The 25,845-nt window shown below is 32.4% G+C and overlaps 1 protein-coding gene across 1 annotated transcript in view; it reads right to left on the reverse strand.

Annotated features, from left to right (window-relative positions):
* The window catches only part of NCAM2 (neural cell adhesion molecule 2), a 579,719-nt gene that overhangs the window by 17,078 nt on the left and 536,796 nt on the right, over positions 1–25,845 (reverse strand). The window contains exon 16 of the mRNA XM_001106060.5: positions 12,192–12,396. Coding sequence (XP_001106060.1) covers positions 12,192–12,396 — 205 coding nt within the window. The remainder of the gene's footprint in view (positions 1–12,191; positions 12,397–25,845) is intronic.

Genomic DNA, 25,845 nt, shown 5'->3' on the forward strand with positions numbered 1-25,845 from the left:
AACTTGAACACTACATTTTTTAAGAGTTGAAAGCTGTTTTCCCAAGGCAGAAGAAATTTATATAAAAATTGTGTGATCAATAATATGTGTGGAATTAACCACATATTTTCATTTACCCAGTTCCTTAAGGTTAATTAAACTCAGCAGGACTTAAAAACAGAGGTGTTGGTGGACAAATTAACAAATAGTAGGGTTATATAAAAATAAACAGCACAACTGCATACATCTGGCTGTTTGCACAGTCAAACAAAGGCATGAAGGTACATTTTGATTTCTCTCTTTCCCTAACCCAAATATGACATCAATCAGGTAGTTGACACTACCTCAACTATGTCTGTAATATACCCACTCTTATGTAAGTGTAATACCACCGCCTTGGGCCAAAAACAAAACAAAACAAAACAAACAAACAAAAACAACATTTTTCATCTGGATTACTTCAAGCTCCTCTTACCTGGTCTCCCTGATTTTAAATCATTCCCCTAAATCTACCAGGCCCAATAACACATTCCTCATACAATAGCAAAAGTCATATTCTTAAAACTCTTCTAGTAGTTTTCTATTTCAAATAAAATTCAGACCCTTTTCTTTGACGCAAGAAGATGGAATAATAATTTGGCCCCTAGATAATTTCCCAATCTGATATTTATACCAGTTTCTCTTTCTTTGACTCTCACCACTAAGCTTCATTTGTCCTTGAACATAGCAAGCTTATTCCCATGTTAGAATCTTTACATTAATTGTTTTACATCTGCCTAGCATGTTCTGTCCCTTGATTGTTATATTACTGACTCCTTATTACCCAACCTTAGGCTTAATGTCACCTCCCTGAGAGGTGTTTATGACACAGTATCAAATAACAACTTAACATCCTGCCTTTCATTTGTTTACTGCTTATCACTACTGGACATTTCATTTTTAGTTAACATTTATGAACTTCCATCTTCCACAACAACTTGAAATCCATGTGAACAAAATTATTGTTTGCTTTGCTTACTAGTTTGTTCTCAAGTTCTATAAAAGTGCTTATAACCTGGCATTTATTCCTTAAATATTTGCTCAGTGGATGAGCAAAAGAGAAGACTTACAAAATTTAATTTATATCTCTATCTCTACCTTTATATATAACATATATATAGTATATGTAATGATGTTACTATATGTAATATTTATTCAATGTGTTTTATCATGTGCCTCTATTTAAATAAAACTAAAACTAACTTTTGTGATCTGTTCATTTAGGAAGATAATGTAAAAATACAGACAATTATTGGTAAGCATAAAAGGTACTGATGAAGAAAGCAAAAGATATTGGAAATGAATTGATTCCACTGTATTTACCATGTCTCTTATTTGTATCTTGTTTAGTGTGCAGTAGAGGCTAATTTATGTTAGTTCTTTAGTTTATTCCGTCTCTAATAAATATGCAGTTTGCATTTTGTTTGAGAACAATTGAATCTAATTTTTGAACTGAAATATACTAATTACCATCTCATGAAGTAAAAATATCCCTTACAGAATATATATAACAAATGGTCACAAACAATTTAGTAAAATAGAAATAGGCTTGGTGATGTAAAAACAAAAAATGTAGCTATGAAGAATTGATTCTCCTGTATTTCTAACCCTGATGCATAATTATTATTAAATGTCAGGTATTATAAGGGTAATTTTACATATATTGCATGTATTTTACATATATTGAATATATATACAGAATATATATAACAGAATATATATAACAAATATATATGTAACAATACAGAATGTATATAACAAATGGTCATAGACAAACAATTTAGTAAAATTGAAACAGGCTTGGTGATGTAAAAAAAAAAATGTAGCTATGAAGAATTGATTCTCCTGTATTTCTAACCCTGATGCATAATTATTATTAAATGCCAGGCATTGTAAGGGTAATTTTACATATATTGCATTTGCTTATGTCACACAACATGTGGAGCAGAAATGCAAATGAGAATTTATGGGTAAAGAAACTAACGTTCACAGAAGTCAGAATGACTTGTCTAAGGGTACTGGGATTCAAGCTCGTCTATTTTTCCACTGGTTCTTGGAGTCTTTTCACAGCTACTTAAAAGTAGGCTGAAAATGGTACTCCCTTACAATGTGATAGTTTTATTTTATTTTATTTTTATTTTTTCTTGAGATGGAGTCTCACTGTATAGCCCAGGCTAGAGTGCAGTGGCGCCATCTTGTTTCACTGCAGTGCTGACTGGCAGGTTCAAGCGATTCTCCCGTCTCAGTCTCTAGCAGCTGGAATTACAGGCATGCGCCATCACATCATGCTAATTTTTGTAGTTTTAGTAAAGACAGGGTTTAGCTATGTAAGCCAGGCTGGTCTTGAACTCCTGACCTCAGGTGATCCACCCACCTCGGCCTCCCAAAGTGCTGGGATTACAAGCGTGAGCCACCGCGCCGGGCCGTGTTAAAGTTTTAAGTCAGTACTTAGTGAGGGAAAACTGATCAGACTCGAGTTAGGTTTTAAAAACAATATGTCACAAGAACACAGAGCTTTCTAACCCTCTAGTTCCTTGCAGACTATCTACAGAATAGAAGGAAGAAACTAGTGTCTTCTTATATGTGACAGAAAAAGACCATTTTGTGCAATGTTAATGTTAATATGAACAAATGCCAGTGACCAAGGAGCTTATACTTTGTTCAGAATGGCTTATTTAAAACAACGCTAAGAAATTAATCCAAAAATATGTAATAAAGGATATAAGAATATGACAAATGGAATGAAACAGGAGTACACAGATGAAACAGGGTTTTAGCCAAGTTAATGAAATAGAAAATCTTTATTGAGCTAGAAGCATTTGAAATGGAATTGAAGTGGAACTGGAAATATACTTATTCCATTGACAGACATGGGGACCACAGAAACAGAAAATAATTTGGGAGTCATCATTCTAAGTTAGATTTCAGTCATTTTGAATTACTACCATTTTGTTTAGAAATAGACACACACAGGCATCCTGATGCCCAGGAGAATGATAAGGACCAGACATAGATATTTATTTGGTATTCATACATGTAGAGGTGATATTTGGAGTTATGGGATAAATTATACTTAAAGAAAGAGAGCTGAGGAGGAAACACAGAGAATTAAGATGATACAGAGTCTTGGAAGGGCATGGTAGAATGTCATTAAGGGAACATGTAAACAATATCACATTATCCAAGATGGTTTGAGAATTTGAAAACTAAAGTAAGACATGAGATTTGATCAACATAAAATCTCTCAACTGAAAAGAGCAGCTTTAGTGAAGCATAAGCCAAAAATAGAAGAGATTGAGCAATGAGGGAGGAAGTTGAAAGTGGAAAAAAAAATACAGATGGTTGACTGTTCTAGATTTTCTCAATAGAAAGAGCCAGATTTGAAAAAAGAGAAAAAACACCAGTATACAAAATAAAATATGACATTACAGGAACATTTAAAAGTGAAGTTTCTTGAATTTTAGGTACATAGAAGTTCAGGAGAATTTTAGTATTTAAAAAATAGATTAAAAGCCTTTGTTTTTTAATTTTGAAAAATAAATCTCAGTTGGCATATGGGGTTTCATTATAAGAAAAGTAATGATTACGTCTGCCTTAGAATTTAAAAAAAAACTTTTATAATTAGATTATTAAAATATTTGCCAAACTAATAATTATTCGCCAAACTAATTTTTAGTTTATATTTTGAATAAAATATATTACTTGCCAAACTAATTTTTATCTCATTGGTCTCCCCATTTGTTAGCATTGATGTTATGAAATGCTTGTGCAAGGTTTTGTTCTTATTTCTCAGAGATTGTAAACCTTACTCTCCTTTTCTGAGTAATCCAAACTTTTCTGTAGGAAGTCAGACACTAAAGAGTACAAACTGTAGATGTGGTTCTTTGGGGAGTAATTGCAAGGGTAGGATGCCTTTTATTCCTTTTGTTTTCTAAAATTGTGTTTTGGTCATTTCTACATCCATTCTATACGTGGACACACAGTATGCTTCTGGCTCCCACAAAGTCCTGAGATCTTATCAACTGTAGAGTTATTTACTGAAAAGTTCATAATTGGAGTGAAATAATTGTAGATTTGTAAAGAAAGTTTAAAATCGCATGGCCCATGGTTTCATTTTTATAGGCAAGGAAAAAGAAACTCTAAAATTGATGTCTTCTTCAGTTATAAATGATAAAATGTAATAAGAGGATTTCAAACACCTAAACCCATCAGTTAATTCTAGCTAAGTCTGGTCATTGTGCAGTACTTTACATGAGTTTAAGTTGCCATTGTTTATAGTGTCTTATCAGTATTCTTTACTGTTCATGGTCATATCCAGGGTGAGTGTCCATAATACCTTGCATTTGAATTATAGTATTACAGGTAGTAAATTAAATTTTCCACTGAATTAATTCTATCAAAATTACTTTATTCAATGAAATGAGAATTGGGAAAAGTCAGCAATTTTTGAAACTTAAAAAGTAAATTAGAGAAAATATCTTAAGTTAGGAAAGCAATTTGCTTTGTTTCTAGCAAAAATAAAAATAATTCTGTTTAAAATTTAGAGAATATCTTGATGATTTCACTATGTTTCATGGGTATACGTATTTTAAGACGAGTGGTCATAGATAGAAATATTTTTTAAAATTTTATTGTTTAGTTATAATGCGTTCTAATGAATAACTCTTTACTGAAGTAAGGGAATTGGTCCTAAGGTTACTGCACTCATTTTCTGCATAAGTCAAGTGGTGTCATGACCCTGATAAATAGCCCTCTTTGGATTTGTGCAGAACACCATCTGCTTAAACATATACAGCAACCTAAAAGGACTGCATGTGAAAGAATGAGGTACTTTTAAAATTTCACTTCATAAGTAAATCTAGATTCTTTAAAAAGCTCACACAAGTTATTACTGATTTGTTGCTTAAAATAGTTTATCTTGCAAAGATATTAATTCTCTTTCAATGAATCTACAAAATTAATGCAATCCCAGTAAAAATTGTAGCATTTTTAACATTTGGAATTGCAAGTCGGTTTAAATGGATACGTGAATCAAGACTAGCAAAACAATCTTGAAGAACAACAAACTTGGAGAACTTATTCTATCAGTTAGAAAACAACTATGGCAAAGATTTAGAGATTAATAAAGCCTGGTGTTGGTGAAAGGATAGAGAAGGTGAAAAATGGAATAGAATAAGAAGAACAGAAACAGGCCTATTTGAATTCTGCCATTTGAGATGTCACAACCATGGCACTGCTATTAGTGAGAAAAGAATGACATTTTCAATTACTGGTGCTATTTTCTAAACATAGTGTAAAAAATACTAACTGAAAAGTGTATGGAGTCCTAACTCAGGTATATTGTATATTTAAAGGTAAAATGTGAAATGATAAAGATTTACTGGAAAATATAGAGGGCCTTAGTGACCTCAGGATAGGCAAATATTTTAAAAATAAGACAAAAAAGAGACAAATTAAAATATTAAAGTACATTAAGATCAGGCACTTCTGTTCACCAGGGAAAAATTTGTTTTTTGTTTCTTGAGACAAAGTTTTGCTCTTGTTGCCCATCCAGGAGTGCAATGGCTCACTGCAATCTCCACTTCCCAGGTTCAAGTGATTCTCCTGCCTCAGCCTCCTGAGTAGCTGGGATTATAGGCACCCACCACCATGCCTAGCTAATTTTTGTATTTTTAGTAGAGACGGGGTTTTGCCATGTTGTCCAGGCTGGTCTCGAACTCCTGACATCAGGTCATCCACCCGCCTCGGCCTCCCCAGAGACACATTTTGCCACTTAAAAGAATCCACAAAATAAGAAAAGAAGTTATATGTAAAATTGTATTTCATATGTAAATATTTTATTACATATATAATTTTCTTTATACCATAAAGGTTTATCTATACTCATAATAAATTGCATATACATAATTTATATATATAGCCCAGGTTATGTACGTAGAGCATGTTGTATAAAAGAACACACCTACATATCAGTAAAGAAAAGAAAGACAACCTAATAGAAAATGACTAAAATGCTTGAATAAGGACTGTAAAAATAGACAAATAAAGTCATTATAAAATGATACAGGGGTTGGTGTAAAAATAGACAAATAAGGTCATTATAAAATGATAAAGGGGTTGGTGTAAAAATAGACAAATAAGGTCATTATAAAATGATAAAGGGGTTAATTAATCAAGGGAATATAGCAATTATAAACATGTATGCACCCAACGTTGGAAAACCCTGATATATAGTGCGAATAGTATTTGACCTAGAGAGAAAGATCCTAACAAAATCGTAGCTGGGAACCTCAAAACCCATCTTTCAGCATTGGACAAGACATCCAGGCAGAAAATCAACAGAGAAACATAAGTCATAAAATATACTATAGACCAAATGGACCTAATAAACATTTAAAGAACATTTCATCCACGTTTTTAAGAATACACTTTCTTCTCCTCAGCACATGAAACATTCTCAAGGATAGATCATATGTTAGGCCACAAAATAATTCTTGAAAACTTCCAAAAAATTGTAATCATATCAAGCATATTTTCTGATAACAGAAAACAATAAACTAAAAGTCAATAACAAGAGGAATTTTGGAATGACCTGAATGCTCCTGAATGACCATTAAGTCAATGAAATTAAGAAGGAAAATTTAAAATTTCTTGAAACAAATGATAATGGAAACACAACATACCAAAACCTATGGGATTCTGCAAAAGTAGTACTAAGTGGGACATTACAGCAATAAACATCTACACCAAAATAGCAGAAAAACTTTAACTAAACAACCTTACAATGCATCTTAAAGAACTGAAAGAGCCAAAGCAGACCCAACCCAAAATTTTCTTCTTAGTAGAAGAAAATAAATAACAAAGATTGAGCGGAAATAAATAAAATTTAGACTTAGAAAACCTAAAGATAAAAAAGTGATTTTTTTCACAAGATAAAAATATGATAAATCTTTAGCCAGACTAAAAGACACATAATTGAAATAAGTAAAATTACAGGTGAGAAAGGAGATATAAGAACTGATATCACAAAAATTCAAAAAATTATGGCTGGTCACAGTGGCTCATGCCTGGGAGGCCCTAGGAGGTCACTTTGGGAGACCAAGGTGGGCAGATCACTTAAGGTCAGGAATTCGAGACCAACTTGGCCAGTATGGTGAAACCCCCTCTCTACAAAAATACAAAAATTAGCTGGGGATGGTGGTGCTTGCTCTTAGTCCCAGCTACTCAGGAGGCTGAGAGGCAGAAGGATCACCCGAACCCAGGAGGTGAAGGTTGCAGTAAGCCGAGATCACACCACTGCACTCCATCCAGCCAACAGATCAAGACTTAATCTCAAAAAAAATTCATTAGGGAATATTAAGAGAAACTATATGCAAACTTGGAAACTAGATAAATTCCTAGACACATACAACCTACCAAGGCTGAACTATAAAGAAATCCAAAACCAAAATAAATAATGGGATAGAAGCAGTAATACAAAATCTCCCATTAAAGAAAACTCCAGGACCTGATGGGTTGACTTAAGAATTCTACCAAACATCAAAGAGGAACTAATACCAATTCTACTCAAACTCTTCAAAAATATTGAGGAAGTGGGAAAACTCCCAAACTTGTTCTATAAAGTCAATGTTACCTTAACATCAAAACCAGACAAAGACACAACTAAAAAGGAAAAGTCAATGTTACCTTAACATCAAAACCAGACAAAGACACAACTAAAAAGGAAAACTACAGGACTACAGGCCAATATCTCCGAAGAATGCAGAATGCAAAAATCTTCAACAAAGTATGAGCAAACTGAGCTCAACAACACATTGAAAATATCATTCACCTTGATCAAGTAAAATTCATCCCAGGGATTCAGGAATGGTTTAACACATGCAAATAAATAAATGTGATACATCATATCAACAGACTGTAAGCAAAATAAAATGTATAATCATTTCCATTTATGCTGAAAATGCTTTCGATAAAATGCATCAATTCATGATAACAACTGTCAAAAAACTGGGTATACAAGTAACATAGACACTTCAAGACAATTAGAGCCATATATGACACTTTTGCAGCTAGTATCATACTGAACCAGGAAAAATGGAAAGTCCTCTAAGATCTGGAACAAGACAAGGATGTCTTCTTTCACCACTGGTATTAACATAGTACTGCACGTCCTAGCCAGGGTAATTAATAAAGATGAAGAAATAAAACGCATCCAAAGTGGAAAGGAAGGAGTCAAATAATCCTTCTTATGATGATAGATCTTATATTTAGAAAATGCTAAAGACTCCACCAAAAAACTATTAGAACAAAGAAATATATTCTGTAAAGTTTCAGGATACAAAATCAGCATACAATAATCAGTAACATTTCTACATGTCAACGGGAAACAATTTGAAAAATAGACCAATAAAGTAATCCCATTTATAAAAGCTCAAATAAGTTGAAATACCTAGGAATGAACTTAAGCAAAGAAGTAAAAGATCTCTACAATGAAAATGATAAAACATTGATGAAAACTTGAAGATGACACAAAAATTAAAAAGTATTTTATGTTTGTGGATTAAAAGAATAAATATGGTTAAAATGTCCATACTACTCAAAGAAATCTACAGATTCAATGCAATTCTTATCGAAATACCATGACATTCTTCACAGAAATAGAAAAAAAAGTCATAAAATGTATATGGAAACACAAAGGACCCAGAAGAGCCACATTACCTAACTTCAAATTATACTACAGAGGTATAATAAACAAAAAAGCATGTTACTGGCATAAAAACAGACACCAAGTGAAACAGAGTAGAGAACCCAGACACAAACCCAGGCATTTACAGTAGAGTTATTTTTAACACAGCTGCCAAGAATATACATTGGAGATAGGGAAGTCTCATCAATAAATGGTACTGGGAAATCCGGACATCCATATGTAGAAGAATGATCGTAGACCCCTATCTCTTGCCATATACAAAGAACAAATAAAAACAGAATAATGACTTAAATCGAAGACCGAATCTATGAAAGTACTAGAAGAAAACATGGGGGAAACACCTCAAATCATTGATCTGGGCACACATTTCTTGAGTAATACCCCTCAAGCACAAACAAAGCAAACACGGACAAATGGGGTCACACCAAGCTGAAAAACTTCTGACACTGAAGGAAACAATTAACAAAGTGAAGAGACAACCCACAGAATAGGAGGATATGTTTATAAAGTACCCATTTGACAAGGAACTAATAACCAGTACATGCGAGCAACTCAAACAACTCAACAGAAAACAAAACAAAACAAATAATCCAATAAAAAATGAGCAAATGATTTGAATAGACATTTCTCTCAAAAGACAACATACAAATAGCCACAAGTATACAAAAAATGCTCAGTATCATCAGAGAAATGCAGATCAAAACTATAATAAGATATCATCTCATCCCAGTTAAAATGGATTTTATCCAAAAGACAGGCAATAATGAATCCAGATGAAGATGTGAAGAAATGAAAACCATTATACACTTGTGGATTAGTGGGAATGTAAATTAATATAGTCACTATGGAGGACAGCATGAAAGTTCCTCAAAAAACTAAAAATAGAAACTACCATATGATCCAGTGATTCCTCTGCTTGGTATATGTACAAAAGGGATTGAAGAGACATTTGCATTCCCATGTTTATTTGCAGCAATATTCAGAATAGCTAAGATATGAAATTGACCTAAGTGTCCATGAGTGGATGATGAATGGATGAAAATTGGGTACAAGCACAGTGGAAAATCATTGGTGGAAACATTGATGGAACTGGAGAAAATTGTTAAGAGAAATAAGTCAGTTGCGGAAAGAAAAATATTGTGTGTTTTCATTCATATGTGGGAGCTACAACAACAACCACTTAAACTCACGGAGAAAACAATACTTGTTACCAGAGGCTAGCAAATGTAACAAGGAAGGGTGAATGGGGGATTAAGTAGGAACAGTTAATGGGTATAAAAATACAGTTCAATAGAATGAATAGGATTCAGTGTCATATTCAGTGTCACATATTCAGTGTCACAATAGATTGACAATAGCCAAAAATAATTTATCACATATTTAAAAATAACTAAAAGAGTAGAATTGGAATGTGTTGCTAGCACAAAGAATTGATAAAGGTTTGAAGTGATAGATACCACAATTACTCTGATTTGATCACTACATATTGTATGCCCATATCAAAATATCCCATAGCCAACAAGTATAAACTCATTTATGTAAAGTATAAAAACAGGAAAATCTAATCTATGGTGCTATGAAGTCAGGATAATGCTTAGCATGAGATTGAATAGGGACAGGAAAGGAGATGTAAATAATAAAGTTCTTTTTCTTGATTTGAGCATTAAAAATGGGCTTGCTTAGCTTGTCAATATTTATTAAACTGTACACTGATAATAGCTAAGCCTTTTTGAATATTATACTTCCGTGAGAGTAAAAACGTTAAAACGATTAGCAAACATAGAAAAATATGTAAAAAAAAATGATATCTATTTTGGCATATATTTTAAAAGCAAAAACTTTCAAGTAAAAACTTTTCAAATAAAAGTAGTATCTTTAAAATTTAAGGTGTAAATGACACCATGAAACAAAATTATATGATAAAGCAAAGACAAGTGAGTCTATAAAACAGTATGAGACCTTCCATGCTTCCATATATGCATAGAAAAAGAATAGAAATTATTCAACACTAAAGAAGAATCAGTCCTTGAAATTAAAAAAAAACATGAATGGTCTTAATACAACATTTTTGAAGATGTCAGATACAGAAGGGTAGACATCGTACGAATCCACTTATATGAAGTTCCAAAATAAGCAAAAACGATCTATGGTGAAAAATCAGTAATAGTAGTTGCCTGGGTGGGGGAGGTTAATGTGGGTTGACCGGATAAGGAAATGAGAGAACTTCCAGAGAGTGGTGGTAAGGTTCTGAATTGTGATACGGTTTTGCGTTACACATATAAAAACATTTGTCAAAACTCTTCAACTGAAGCATTTGGTGCATTTCATTCTGTGGCTTTACTTAAATAAATGAAAACACATTTTAGACTCTATGTAATGATATGCAGGCTGAATTAGGTGGGGGTTATGTGTTGATTTTTTGAAATTCAAGAAAATATCATGGATTCAAGTATGAATAAACATATGACAAAATATCCCAAAATGTTAATTGTGGAACCCACCTGGTTGGTATATAGTTGTTTGTTGTAAAGTCTTTCAGCACTTTTGTATGTGTTAGAAAAAGTACGCAGTAGACAGGACTTAAGGTTAAAAATAATAATAAAGGGAATGTCTTGAACTCTTAAGACTGTTCATTTTTTTATTGCTGTGTTTAACGCACACATGTACATGTATACAAACCTACACATAACACACAAATGTGTGTGCATATGCTTGGGTATGATTTCCTGTGCTTGCTGAATTTTTTGCATTGATCATATTCTACTTTCAAAGTTAGATCCATATCTATGTAAAGACAAACAAAATAAAACAAAATGGAAATACTAAAACATAGTAATTTCCCTTTTACAGGACAAAATAATTTTCTAAAAAATCGATCTACATATTTTCTTGAAAATTATGTTCTGCTTAAGTAAATAGAACTACACAGAGACCTCCAAATTCTAAAATGTAATTAACTTTTGATCAAATTTTAGAATAGTATATTCAGAATCTGTAATATTATATTTTATAGCACATATAATATTTTCTATACAAAAAATCATGAAGCATATTGTAGTCACACCTTACATTTGTAGAAGTTGCCATAATTTTGTTGTTTTTAACTCAGTTCAATTGAGTTTTTAGCTCAGATTATTGTTGAAGCCTTTCTTTTATTTAATATAAACAAAACCAGTGGGGTAAATCAAAATGGAATACATTTGCACAACTGTCCATCCATCTATATGTTTATCATCTATAAATCATGGCAGTGATTCTTTTTAGTGAAGCTCCCATTTTGAATAAACTGTTGTCCAAGTCACTTTGCTCTATGCTATATAGTTTTAAGGTCAGAGAGCAGGCACTGCAGTGTGCAATGTTGCATAATCAAACACTACCCTACTTCAAAAAAAGCCCTCAGGTAAAGCCCTCAAGCTTGACTGTGGCACTTGTTGAATATGACATGATGTAGATGCTTGATACTCACAGGTATGCAGCTTTTCCTTCTTCGAGTTCTTTACTTTTGCCACTGGAGCCACTTTTCTTTCCACACATCCTCCTAGTGATGCACATCAGCAACCCACATTGCCGAATAAAGAAGCAGCTGACGTCTGTTACCACAAGAATTAGAAGAAGTGCAGCAACTCCCAGGCCAATGACTGCTCCAAGCCCAAGACCATTAAAAAGCGTGTCTTAAAAAGCAAAAAAAAATAAAAAATAAAAATAAAAATAAAGTATTAAACCCCTAAATTAGAAAATATTAGATGATTATTTTAAAAATAAATCTTACCCAGTAATTCAAGAGACAGAATAAAGTCATAGTAACTGGTAGAATTCAATTTCATGATTGTTGACACTTATTCCCTTGTTTCAAATATTTTAAGCAATTGATGTGTTAATTATGTGACTATCTTTTTCAAACTTTTTTTTTTTTTAATTAACAAAGAAAAAGCATCTAAGTACCTCTTTTTTTAAATATAGTTCTTGAATCCCCGTGGGAAAGATAATGAATATTATCATATCCCTAAATGTACTTTATCAGAAAATGACACCCATTAATAGATCATCACAATGTTAAAAGAAAATTATAGTCAAAACTTCTGCGAAAAGTGTTAAATAGATCTTCTGTATGAGATTATGTCAGTTTTAAAAGTTAAACTTGTAAATGGATGGTTCTGAGCGCTTTGCTTTACCAGAGAATGTATTTAAATATACCTTTCTATGAATATTGTAGGAATCATCATTTTGCAAGAAATGGCTTACCTGTATTTCTCCAGTTAATATTTTAACAAATATGTTAGATTAGAGGCAACTTTTCATAGCTATGGTATTTATGACCCCTTGTTAGTTCCTATCATGAGAAGGTAGGAGAAGATAGAAACCACTTTTCGTTGGTATATTGGTTGCAGGAAATCCCAAAACACATAAAGAAAGTAACCGGGAAAGAGGCGAATGGAAGGAAGGTGAAGTATTCTGACTGATAAAATTGAAATGTCAAGTGCAGCAAGTAGTAATGAAGATGAATCAAGTGTTACGTGTTTGTAGTAGAATCTGTGGGTAGACTCCACAGCTATAACAATATGGATCAGAAAATAAGGACAATATAAAGAAATAAATTAAACTGATGATAATGTATTATCTAGAAGAAAAAGAAACAATTTATAGGCATTCAAAATGATTCTTAACACATATGTTAAGAATTAGCTTGCATAACGGTTTAGTCTTTTGTGTGTGTGTGTGTGAAATGAAGTCTGGCTCTGTCTCCCAGGCTGGAGTGCGGTGGCGCGATTTCAGCTCACTGCAAGCTCCGCGTCCCAGGTTCACGCCATTCTCCTGCCTCAGTCTTCCTAGTAGCTGGGACTACAGGTGCTGCCACCATGCCCCGCTAATTTTTTGTTTTTTTAGTAGAGACGGGGTTTCACCATATTAGCCAGGATGGTCTCAATCTCCTGATCTCGTGATCCGCCCGCCTCGGCCTCCCAAAGTGCTGGGATTACAGGCGTGAGCCACCGTGCCCGGCCCAGTTTAGTCTTTTTAATGACAAAATACATTTATTACTCAGCATAGTAACTGCATGTTCAAATATGTAACTGATGTGAAACACGGGCGACAGATACAGGTATAGATGTAAATTTGAATTGTGAGAAAACCACTCCTGAAAAAATATGTATATAAAACAAAGTTTTCCTATGTGATATTTTTAAACTTAGGTTTAATATTTTAATAATGACTTGAAGAAATAGTGATCCAAAGGAATCAGAACAACTGCTAACATACAAAAGCAACCACTAGCAGGTCGACTTTGAGTATGTCAAACTTGTCTGAATACTAGTTCTGTAGGATGACTGAGTGTCATGTCTACATTATTTTATTTATTTTTCCAAAAATAGGTTTAAGTTTTTTTTTTTCTTATCATTCTAAAAGCAAGCAGCACAGTTTTGAAAAAAAAAAAAAAATCATTCAATTTGTGACATAGTGGCCTAGCACTTCACGTGGGCAACTTTGTGGTTCACATTTGCAAATATACTTCTACAATGTCATCATGATATGGCAAATGAGAATTACTTAGGGACCGAATTAACAAATTTAGAATGTTCATGTCCGAGAAAGTATAATTTTTATTGAAATTATTTTGCTTCTCATGAAGAAAAACTAGCAATAAACACAAGGTAGTGTGAAAAAAATAATGTATTTATGTCAATTTCAATATCTCCTTTCTATACCAAATTTTAACATGCTACTTAGATGGTGACAGTTTAGTAAAATTGCTTAGCTAGTATCCGGGAATATTTCTGGTTTCGACAGAACTATTATCTTTGCACATGAAACCGCTTGAGGAATGACTAGAGAAAGAATCGTATTTTTTCAGCCATGGGGATTTAATTTTTTTTTATTTTGAAAAATCTGAATAAACAAGTGTAGAATGAGATTCCAAAGATCAGATATCATTTTTTCAAAGGTATATCTCTATGCAAGATTTAAAGAGAACTATTTCCTCACACTACAAAAATAACATATCAAGCAAACTAGGATTTCCATTTGCAGTTAAAAAAATCATGGTATGTATTTTCTTCCATTATCCATTTCCAAATATAAATGATTCACTTCTGAATCTATCATTACAATACAGTGAAGTCAACTTACCTATGAAAAATATTTGATTGTATGAAAATACAATATTTTCTTCAATATTCAAATGTATTCATTTTAGATATGTTGCACATTACTCAACAACTAAAGCTCAGGAAAAAAAAATGGAAAAAAATGTATAATTGTGGTTTAGCCCTGGTGTATACATTTACTTGATGATCCTGTTGGTTTGAACTGATCACTCTTCTGCTACTTCATTTAGGTTCTTCACACATGCAGACATAGTTCTAGGCAATAAATCCTATAGATCAATGACAATATATATTATTTATTAAACAAATTCCCATTTACCTTTCCTAAGTATGAAGAGTCGTGCTTTGTTCTTAAAAACACTGCATCAGGAGTAAGAAATGCCTGGTTTCATCACTTACCATCATTAACTTTTGGGGTAAGCCATTTAATATCTCTAAGACTAAAATGCCTCTTTATTAAAATGGAAACAGTTATAATAAAAACAACAACCAAAAATAGGTCACAGGTTTGTTGAGAAGATTGCTGTGAATGTGGTAATGTACTTAACCTCCAGCACTCAGTGCCCAAAGTTAAAATTTAACAAGTATTGCTTATAATTATTATTTTAATATTATAAAATTCTAGAGAAATGATATTTAAATTAAAAATTATCTAATGTTAAACATTAAACTATTCTGTAAACATATCTTTTCAGCAGTAATCTAAAGTAGAAAAGTATCTCGCATTAAGTAATGATTATTTTCTCGAGGCTACAGTAACTGTTTTTTTTAATAATTCAGGTTTGGCTAGTTAGCTTTTAAATGACAAATACTTCATTCTGTGACCTTTTTAGCATTAAACTAGTATAATGATGTGCTACACTTTTAACTTTAGAAAAGCTTTCAGAAAAATTATATATGTAAAACATCTTAATTTTTTTGGCTTAAACAAAAGAGATTTATTTCCTAACAGTTATGGCGGTTTAGAGTATGCGGTCAAGGTACCAGCATGATTGGATTCTGATGAGGGCTCCTTTCCTGGCTTTGCAAACGGCTTCCTTTTCACTGTGTGATGACTTGTGGGACAGACTCAGAGAGAGCTCTCTCTTTTCCTTTTCTAATCAAGTCATTGATCCCATCAGATTAAGATCCTACTCTTTTTTAACTATAACTGCCTCTTAGGAGCCCTATCTTCTTATGGTGAAGAATTGCTAAAATATTAATAGCTAGTACTTTTTTCTATATATAGAAAGTTAAACTTTATAAGCTTATTACAATTGTTGTAGGTTACTCGAAGTTATTTTTATGAAAAAATAAGTATCTTTTTGTCATTGCAGAGGATAGAAGTGAACTTCAAATAGGTTTATGCTGAAAATAGAATAAGATCTAGTATGTAATAGCACAACAGGGTGACTACAGTCAAGAATAATTATACATTTAAATATAACTACAAGAGTACAATTGGATTATTTGTAACACAAAAGATAAATGCTTCAGGTGATGGATACACCATTTACCCTGATGTGATTATTACACACTGTATGCCTGTATCAAAAGTTCTCATACACCCCAGTAATATACAAATGTACTATTCTCTGAAAAAAAAATTTAAAAATAGGTTTATAAGTTTTGTCTTTTGAAAGTTATGTTATGTATATGTATATACATATTATATATATTAAATTTCACCTTGAGGATGTATTTAAATGCTTATACTTTCTTATATCTCATGAGGTTAGGCTGTTATAACTCTAAAAGTTAAATATTCTAATTATTTTCTGTCACCAATTTACTCTGTCATAAAAAGTCCACTGTTTGTACTCTGGATGTTTCACAAATAAAACCATAAGCACATATGAAATGACATCATTAAGATTGGGAACTACTAATGATGTATTTTCACAACAACATCCAGAAAGTTCATTTTTATTAGTTAATTGTGGTTTTATTATTTAGCAAATGAAACCTGAGCATAAGTAATAATTTAAATAATTGTAAATCCATTTTTTATTGTTAAGATCATCAGGATACTTCCACTTATGACTTATCGTGTAATTTTTATCGTAAATTTATAAAGTAGGAAAACAATATTATCAGTTCTAATTTAGATACAAGAAAACTGAGATCCAGAGAGGTCATTGGCCTAAGTCACATACTAACCCCTAAAATTAGAACTGCACAAGCAAATCACTAATTGACTCCAAGTTGTATTTTCTTTTTGCTTTTTTTTTTTTTTTGAGATGGAGTCTTGCTCTGTCACCCAGTCTGGAGTGCAGTGGCGCGATCTCGGCTCACTGCAAACTCCGCCTCCCGGGTTCCCGCCATTCTCCTGCCTGAGCCTCCCGAGTAGCTGGGACTACAGGCGCCGCCACCACGCCCGGCTAATTTTTTGTATTTTTAGTGGAGACGGGGTTTCACCGTGTTAGCCAGGATGGTCTCGATCTGCTGACCTCGTGATCCACCCGCCTCAGCCCCGCAAAGTGCTGGGATTACAGGCGTGAGCCACTGCACCCGGCCTCCAGGTTGTACATTTTTTGTACTTGTGTTAGAGTCAACATTTTTCCTTGGATATTCACCTTCGAATAATGAAAAGATATGGATAAAATACAGTAGAGCAAATACATTAAAATATGTATTATTCTTATAGAAAAATGTCAATATCCATATATCTTTACTGTTAGTGGAGGTACAACTATTTAATATTTAAATGAAATACGTCAATGTAAATTATTTATCTAACTTATATTCCTGCTTTAAGTTTCGTCTTTAGTGATCATTTTATATTGCTGTTATGAAAAATGAGCTTCATATCATCATTGCATAAGAATAAATAATTTAGAAAACAAAAAGTTAAAAGTATATTTGGTTTATATTTTACTGTTAAAAGCAACTGTGAGAATCAGTTTCCCTCTGAGCTGCATTTTCTCTAACCCTATGACATTTGGAAATTGACTTACTAAATCTGTTTCCCCATATCTTCGTGTAATTGCATTCAAATTTTCAGCCAAACATAAAATCAAAGTATTAAAATACCAGAAACCAAGCTTCATTCAAATGTCTTATATACAGCAGTCCCTCCTTAATCAGTTTTGCATTCGGTAGTTTCGGTTATCTATGGTCAACTGTGGTCCAAAAATATCAAATGGAAAATTCCAGAAGTATACAATTCATAAAGTTTGAATTCCAGGCCATTCTGAGTAGTGCAATGAAATATCTTGCTATTCCTCTCTGTCGTGACAGGGACACAAATCATCCCTTTATCCAGTGCATCTGTGTTATCTACACCACCCATTTCTTAGTTACTTATGAGCTGTTTCAGCCCTCATATTGTCACAATCTCAAAGCGTTCATGTTCAATAACCCTTATTTTACTTAATAATGGCCCCTTAGCAAGATTAGCAATGCTGGCAAATTGTTGTAATTGTTCTATTTTAATAACTGATATTATTGTTAACTTACTGAGCCTAACTTATAAAGTTTATCATAGGTATGTATGCAGAGGAAAATCTGTGTATGTAGGGAGTACTATCAGAGGTTACAGGCATCCACTGAGAGTTTTGGAATGTATCGCTGGCTAAAGCAGGGATTATTGTATGTGTCTTTTCATGTTTTTGTTGTATAAATTAAATCCCAACTGGAATATTAAATTATTTGTCCATTAAATGTATTATATTTGATAATACTAGCTTTTCAAACACCACTACTAGATTCGTAAAACTAGCCATGCTTTTTGACGCCTTATATAGTTCAATGTTTTATTTAACCTTTTTCTATGTGCATGTATAATCTTCTCCAGGTAGATTGAAAATTAATTTCAGGACATGGAAAACTGCAATAAAGACATGGAGAAAAAATTCAAAGAGTCCTAAGATGGTGATTGGTTGCTGTTTCCAGAATACTGGTAGATATTTTCGTAAGAGATATTGTTGGATGCAGAAGGCAAGTAGGTTAAGCATATGAAAAGAAAGAAAAGAGAAGACATTAAATAACTCTGATTGGTGTAGATGATATTACTACATACAATATCTTTCCACACTGGAAATAAGTCTACGTGACTCTTAATTGTATGTTCTTACTTTGCCCTTTCTAGTATAATATACTCCCTAATATCAAATGATATATGGAAAATTTTGGCATAAGTCTATAGCAAATACATACACATACATGAGGAAAAACCAAAGAAGATTTAAAAAATCTCCTGCAACTTGAAATTCTATCTGGTGATATATAATCATGGGGGAGGTTTCAGTTTGCTTTGCAGATTAAGGTCAATAGAAATGAATTCAACAATACTTTTGTGGAATCTTATGAAATGAAATTTAGTTCAGAATATTCTAAAACATACTCTTCAAAATTACCTCAAATTTGAATCATTTAAATAGTGGAGCATTAATCCTACAATTAAATAAATTTGATACATTGATAGAACATTGAGATAATTAATAACCGTTCTTTAGAGTTTCAAAAAATATTTTTAGAAATTATCCATTATAAAAGATATCCAAAAAGTATCTTCTTTAGAGGCATGTAGTTCAAAGTTTCACTAACTTCTATTCAAAATGGCTTGAGAAACAACATGGCACAAGTATACATATGTAACAAACCTGCACGTTATGCACATGTACCCTACAACTTAAAGTATAATAATAATAAATAAATTAAAAAAAATAATAATATAAAGTGTCAAAATGTTGAAAACATTAAATTTACTTAACATAGTCAAGCACAATAACTAGGCAAAATTTCTCTCATAAAATACTTCAGGCAGTAGAAATGTTTCCTCCAGGGGATATAGTCTTTGTAAATATTTGGAGGATATCTAATTACTCTCATTTACCAATTGCTAGGAAATTTATTATCAGTGTTGGACTTCATAGGCATACTTCTTAAAATATTGCTGATTCAAATTTGAATAGCTTTGTAAATTACTGAAGTAAAACTACCATGATTATAATTTTTAATATTTGAATTTGGTATACTGAAACTTAAAGGGCAATTTCTCAAAAATTACAAGAACACAGTCAATTAGTCTTGTTTTGATTGCATTTCTGGTGTGGAGAAAGGGGGAGCAGGCATCTTTCTGCAGCAGGGCTCCATGTAGGTCAGAATTGTCAGCTACTTAAGAAGTCAAACATCTGGATAATCTAAAGACTTCTGCAGCTACATAGCAAAAAAAAAGAAGGAACATTAATCCATGTATGCTTCATAAACATTGATTGACTGCCTAATAAAATAGTGCAGAATCAGAAGGGTTGCCTAAAATTTACTAAAGTTGAATTAATAAAATTAACAAAACTCTTTAGAATTATTATACTTCAATTTAAGTCCACATTTACTTTGGAAGCATTATAAATTCCCTTATATAATTTCATCCATTGGATAACAAAAGACATGAAAAGGAGCTAAGGGATATGATATTTGTATTAACAAGGGTATACTGGTAATAGTAAGAAATGTTGTTAACATTATGGCAAAAATTTTGCATTATGGAAGATACATTCTGAGATAATACATAGTTTTAAAGAAAAATGCATTGCACTAATTTAAAAGCCAGTGAACATCTCTGAGGTTTACACATGCTTCTTGTTGTGTTATGTTAGGCAAGCAGTCTACCAAGATTACCTATTCCTTATAGACCTGAATATGATATTAAATTGATAAATTAAATGTTTGTTTTGTGGCATTTTCCCTAGAATTCCCTTGAATATACAAAGAGTAAAATGTAGTTCAAAGAGTCAATGTGTAGTAGAATGTAGAAAGAGCCAATCAAAGCAGACTAGACTGGGTGAGCAAAATACTGTTTAAAAATATTTTTTTTAATTAAATGCTCACAGCTTTAAAAATGGTGGGGATATTGAGAATAAACTGTATTCATAATATTCCTCCAGCATAAAACCAAACAGCATCCTTTACATTTCTTAACAGAAGCCACTTGTCAAGAAATAAAATAGTACTCTTCAACATTACGGAGTTGTGTAGAGAGATGTCTTATATTAACGAAACTTCCTATTTTCTACAGGGAAGACCACACTTGTTAGTCACAAACTTACTTACAAAATAGTTTAAATGAGTTAAGATTCATTCATATTTGGACTTTGATAGACTTCTCTCAGTTAAACTACATAGATAATTAGAAATATATCTATATATGTTATCTTTATATATTTGTGGGTGTTAAGAAAAAAATTATTCCAAAATATTTATCTTTATATATTTGAAAGAGCATGACTTTCAGTTCATATTTGCATGTGTTGTAATTACAGGTATAAAAAAAGGAAAATGAAAATTTTGATTCATGCAACTTATAAAATTCACTGAATTTTATATGGAACCACTGATATTAGCAATCTGAGCACAATGCAACACTATTTCCATTTCTCTGAACTGGTTTCCCTTCTGCATCACGCCTGGGGCAGAGGAGGGTGGGGCTCTTGCATTTTTGCTACCTAGAGTGCAACCCTAAATGGATAGATTTATTCAATTTTAATTCACATTAAAACTCCCCATTTGAAAGAAGTGTTTGAACTTTTGAGGTCTCCAATTTCTAGTCAATACTCTTTTAACTGTATCATTTAGAGAAAAAAGAGAAAAATCATTGCAAATTTCAATAGCAAGGATATTAAAAATAACATTTGACATTCATTCAAAATTAAAAAAAAAATAAACAGCACACTCAACAGCAACCGTGATTGAATTTTATATTCTTCCTTCCTTCTAGAAAACTTTTAAAATTGTTTCCGGTATATGCCTAGAGAAGAGTATATGCTTCCAAGATGAGTGTTTTTATTTTAAATTATAAACTGGTAGTATTTTATAATATACATTGAAATATGTAATGCACATTATAAAACAGATAAATAAAAAGATGAGTTAATATAAATGCACTTGGAAATTCTAACATTTTAAATCTTCAGGGTGAATTATATTTTTCACCCATTTTGTGGCCCATGTAATACAATTGGAAATATCTAAATAATATTGTTGTTTCATTCTCAGTTTCTTTATTGGTAAAATGGTGATATACATATCCAGTTATCTTAATGAAAATGGTCTTTTAGGCTCAAGCAGGAAAGTACTTTGGGAATTCCAAATCATTACACACATATGTTATTATTTCATTTGTTAAACCTATTATTCTAAAAACATTCAATTTAGAGTAGCTTCTTGTTACTTGTTATTTGCTTATAGTAATTTTTTTTTAAAAAAAACTAGACCTTCTCCACTTTTATCCAAAACCTTCCTAGATTTTAGTAAGTACAACATTTTGTTTTAAAAGTTATTGTTATTGGCCAGGCACAGTAGCTTACACCTGTAATCCCAGGACTTTGGGAGGCTGAGGAGGGCAGATTATGAGGTCAGGATGTCGAGACCATCCTGGCTAACACGGTGAAACCCTGTTTCTACTAAAAGTACAAAAAATTAACTGGGCGTGGTGGCACGTGCCTGTAGTCCCAGCTACTTGGGAGGCTGAGGCAGGAGAATCACATGAACATGGGAGGTGGAGGTTGCAGTGAGCCAAGATCGCACCACTGTACTCCGGCCTGGAGCAAGACTCTGTCTCAAACAAACAAACAAACAAACAAACAAAACATTATTGTTTTCGTGTTTAATATGTTATCTTCATTAAGGCCTAAGGCTTCAGATCATTTCCATCCTTCTACTTTTAGCTATGCATTTTACTGTGACCAGAATAAACAAGTTTTTAAAATTTTTAATATTATTCCTTTTTTTATTTGTTCACTTCTTATATAGCAAATTTTGTTTTTGGTCATTGCTGTATTCCTAACTGCCACTTTAAAAATATTTCTTCATCTTTTTAAAACTGATGTGAAGATGGAGGAAGTCCATATCATTTACAAATGCTCTTATTGTCACTCATATATGACTTTGGCTTTTGCTCAGTTTTGAGATAAGGAGATATTGAGTTTTGGGAGGCATTCTCTTCTTCTATTATTCATTTTGCCCTCTAGTACCTTATTATGTCTTTGTGATCATTAACATATTTATTGTATTATTATTTTGTCCAATATTTTAGATCAATTCATCTTCATTGTAATAAAACATAAAGATTATAACTTTTAAAAGATTGTTACAAAGTGAATCAAAATCACCTCCCCAAAATAAAGACTGTACTTCTTTTGTGTTCCAATCTTTTACTCTGGTATGTCTCGGTTCCCTCTGGGCAGCTCAGAGTATTCATGAGATTATAAAAAGGCATTACATCTTTCAGCTCCTTGACAAAATGCACTTATTAGCAACTTTTTAAAGTTCACTCAAGTTCACAGTCATCAGATATGAAACTGCTTACAGAAATAATTGAATGAGAGCTGTATGGGTACAACATGTAATCTCCTGTATTTTTCAATGAATAATTTGAAAAGAAAAAGTATGTAATGCTAGTAATGGCTGTGATGGCTGTGAAAAGAGCATTGTTATCCATGAAGGGAAAACTGCAAAGAGTATCTTTTTGAGAGACTAAATTCTATAAAAGGAGTCTTGGAATATTAAAAATAATAATACTTAAAAACATTTAAAATCAAAATTGAATTATAGTCAGGAATACAGCACTTAATTTTATGAAATTACACCAGCTTATGGATGTTGTGTAGCCAGTTGGAGGGATTTTTAGTTTTTAGAACCATGCAAACGTTATTTACTCTATTTTCACATAGGTATATAATGAGTTCATTGGAACCCTTTATATATCTAGAAATAAATTATAAAAGTTTATGTTGGAGATTAATACGCTGATGTAGATTGTGTAAAATCATTTTACATAATTTTCCAGCTTTTTTGGTCCCTTACAATACTATTTAAAGCATCCACATATTATTTGGGGAATTTGAAAACTTTAGATTTTAAAAATCCTGAGTAAAATTCATCAACAATTTTCAACATTACTTAAATATATAAGAAAAGGCTAATGTTTATTTATATATGTTTTACATCCTCAGGCTATTTTTGGTACCTTTCCATAAGGTCTTTTTAATGTACCATTTTATGTGTACTTTGCTGAACAGTCTTGATATAGACATCTTATTACTTACTACCACATTTCTTTTCACAGAGTGCTCATTCTTTAGGGGGTAGATGTATGTATTTTCCAACACTTATTCTTCAATACTGAGTCTCCATTTTCTAATCATTTTGAATGTTTTGTCAAAATGTTCTGTTACACATATAAATAATTGTTTTGTAAATAAACTCAATGGCAATCTGAAATTTTCCTTCAAATCACTTCAAAATCCTAGGAAGTTTATCAGGGATTCGGAACAGTGAAAAGGTAGCACTGATAAACCATATCGTTTTATTTGATTTTTTCTTAATATATGATTCAGGGCAAGAAAAAGTTGCTGATTGAGAATATTTGGTTAAAAACGGGGGAACTGTGAACAAGTAGATTATATGAATGGCATTTATAATTGTAAAACTGTATACCTTTTAGAATTTCAACTTTTATTTTTGATGCAGGGGGTATATGTGCAGATTTCTTACATGTGAATATGCATGATGCTGAGGTTTGGAAGTCATATCACCCTGATAGTGAGCATACAGCCTGATTGATGGGTAGTTTTTTTAACCCACACCATCCTCTAGTAGTCCACAGTGTCTGTTGTCCCATATGTATGTCCATGTGTGCTCAATGCTTAGCTCCCAGTTATAAGTGAGAACATGTGATATTTTGTTTTCTGTTGCTGAGTTAATTTGCTTAGGATTATGGCCTCCAGCTCTATCTATGTTGCTGCAAAGGACATGGTTTCATTATTTTTATGGCTGTGTAGTATTAGATGGTGCAGATGTGCCATATTTTCTTTATACAATCTACCACTGATAGGCACCTGGCTTGATTCCATGCTTTTGCTCTTGGACAGAATAGAAAACTCAAAATAAAGCCACACACCTACAACCATCTCACCTACAACAAGGTCAACAAAAGCAAACGATGGGGAAATAACTCTCTATTCAATATATGATGCTGGGATAACTGGCCAGCCCAACGCAGAACATTTTTTCTGGATCCCTACCTTTCACCATATACAAAACTTAACTCAGAATGGATTAAAAACTTATATATAAGGCCTCAGAATGTAAAAATCCTGGAGGACAACCTAAGAAATATTCTTCTTGACATTGGCCTTGGCAAGGAATTTTTGGCTAAATCTCCAAACGGAATTGCAACAAAAACAAAAATAGACAAGTGGGACCTAATTAAACTAAAGAGCTTCTGTATAGCAAAATAAATGGTCAACAGGGCAAAGAGAAAATCTACAGAATGGGAGAAGATATTCACAAACAATGCATCCTACAAAGGTCCAATATCCAGAATCTATGGGGAACTTAAATCATTTAGCAATAAAAGATTAATCCCATTAAAGAATACACAAAGGACATGGACAGACACTTCTCAAAAAGAAGATATACAAGTGGCTATTTAACATATGAAAAAATGCTTAACATCATTAATCATCAGAAAAATGCAAATCAAAACCACACTGAGATAATATCTCACACCAATGAGAATAATCATTTTTTAAAAGTCAAAAAACAACAGATGCTGGTGAGGCTGTAGAGAAAAGAAAATGCTTTTACACTGTTGATGGGAATGCAACTTAGTCCAGCCACTGTGGAAAGCAGTCTGGAGATTTCTCAAATAACTTAAAACAGAACTACCATTTGACCCAGTAATCCAATTACCAGGTATCTACCTGAAAGATACAAATCATTACACCAAAAAGACACGTGCACTCATATGTTCATCGTTGTGCTGTACTTTGTTGAAGAGCATGTTTTCATATATATATTTTATATATATATGTATTTCACATATATATACACACATGTACACTCGATAATGTATTGGGAAGAGTAAGATATATCATTTAGAAATTAATATGCAGTGTAATTTATTGTTTACCTCTTGGCAAAAAAAAAAATAATGTGAGGTTAGCAGATAGGAGGGAGAAGCATACAAATTAGTAGTCAATGGTCAAGGGAACATAATAAAGAAAATAATGTTTGAGATGGTTTTCAAAAATAAGA

Source organism: Macaca mulatta, chromosome 3 (genome assembly GCF_049350105.2).
Source record: "Macaca mulatta isolate MMU2019108-1 chromosome 3, T2T-MMU8v2.0, whole genome shotgun sequence".
NCBI classification, from domain to species: domain Eukaryota; kingdom Metazoa; phylum Chordata; class Mammalia; order Primates; family Cercopithecidae; genus Macaca; species Macaca mulatta.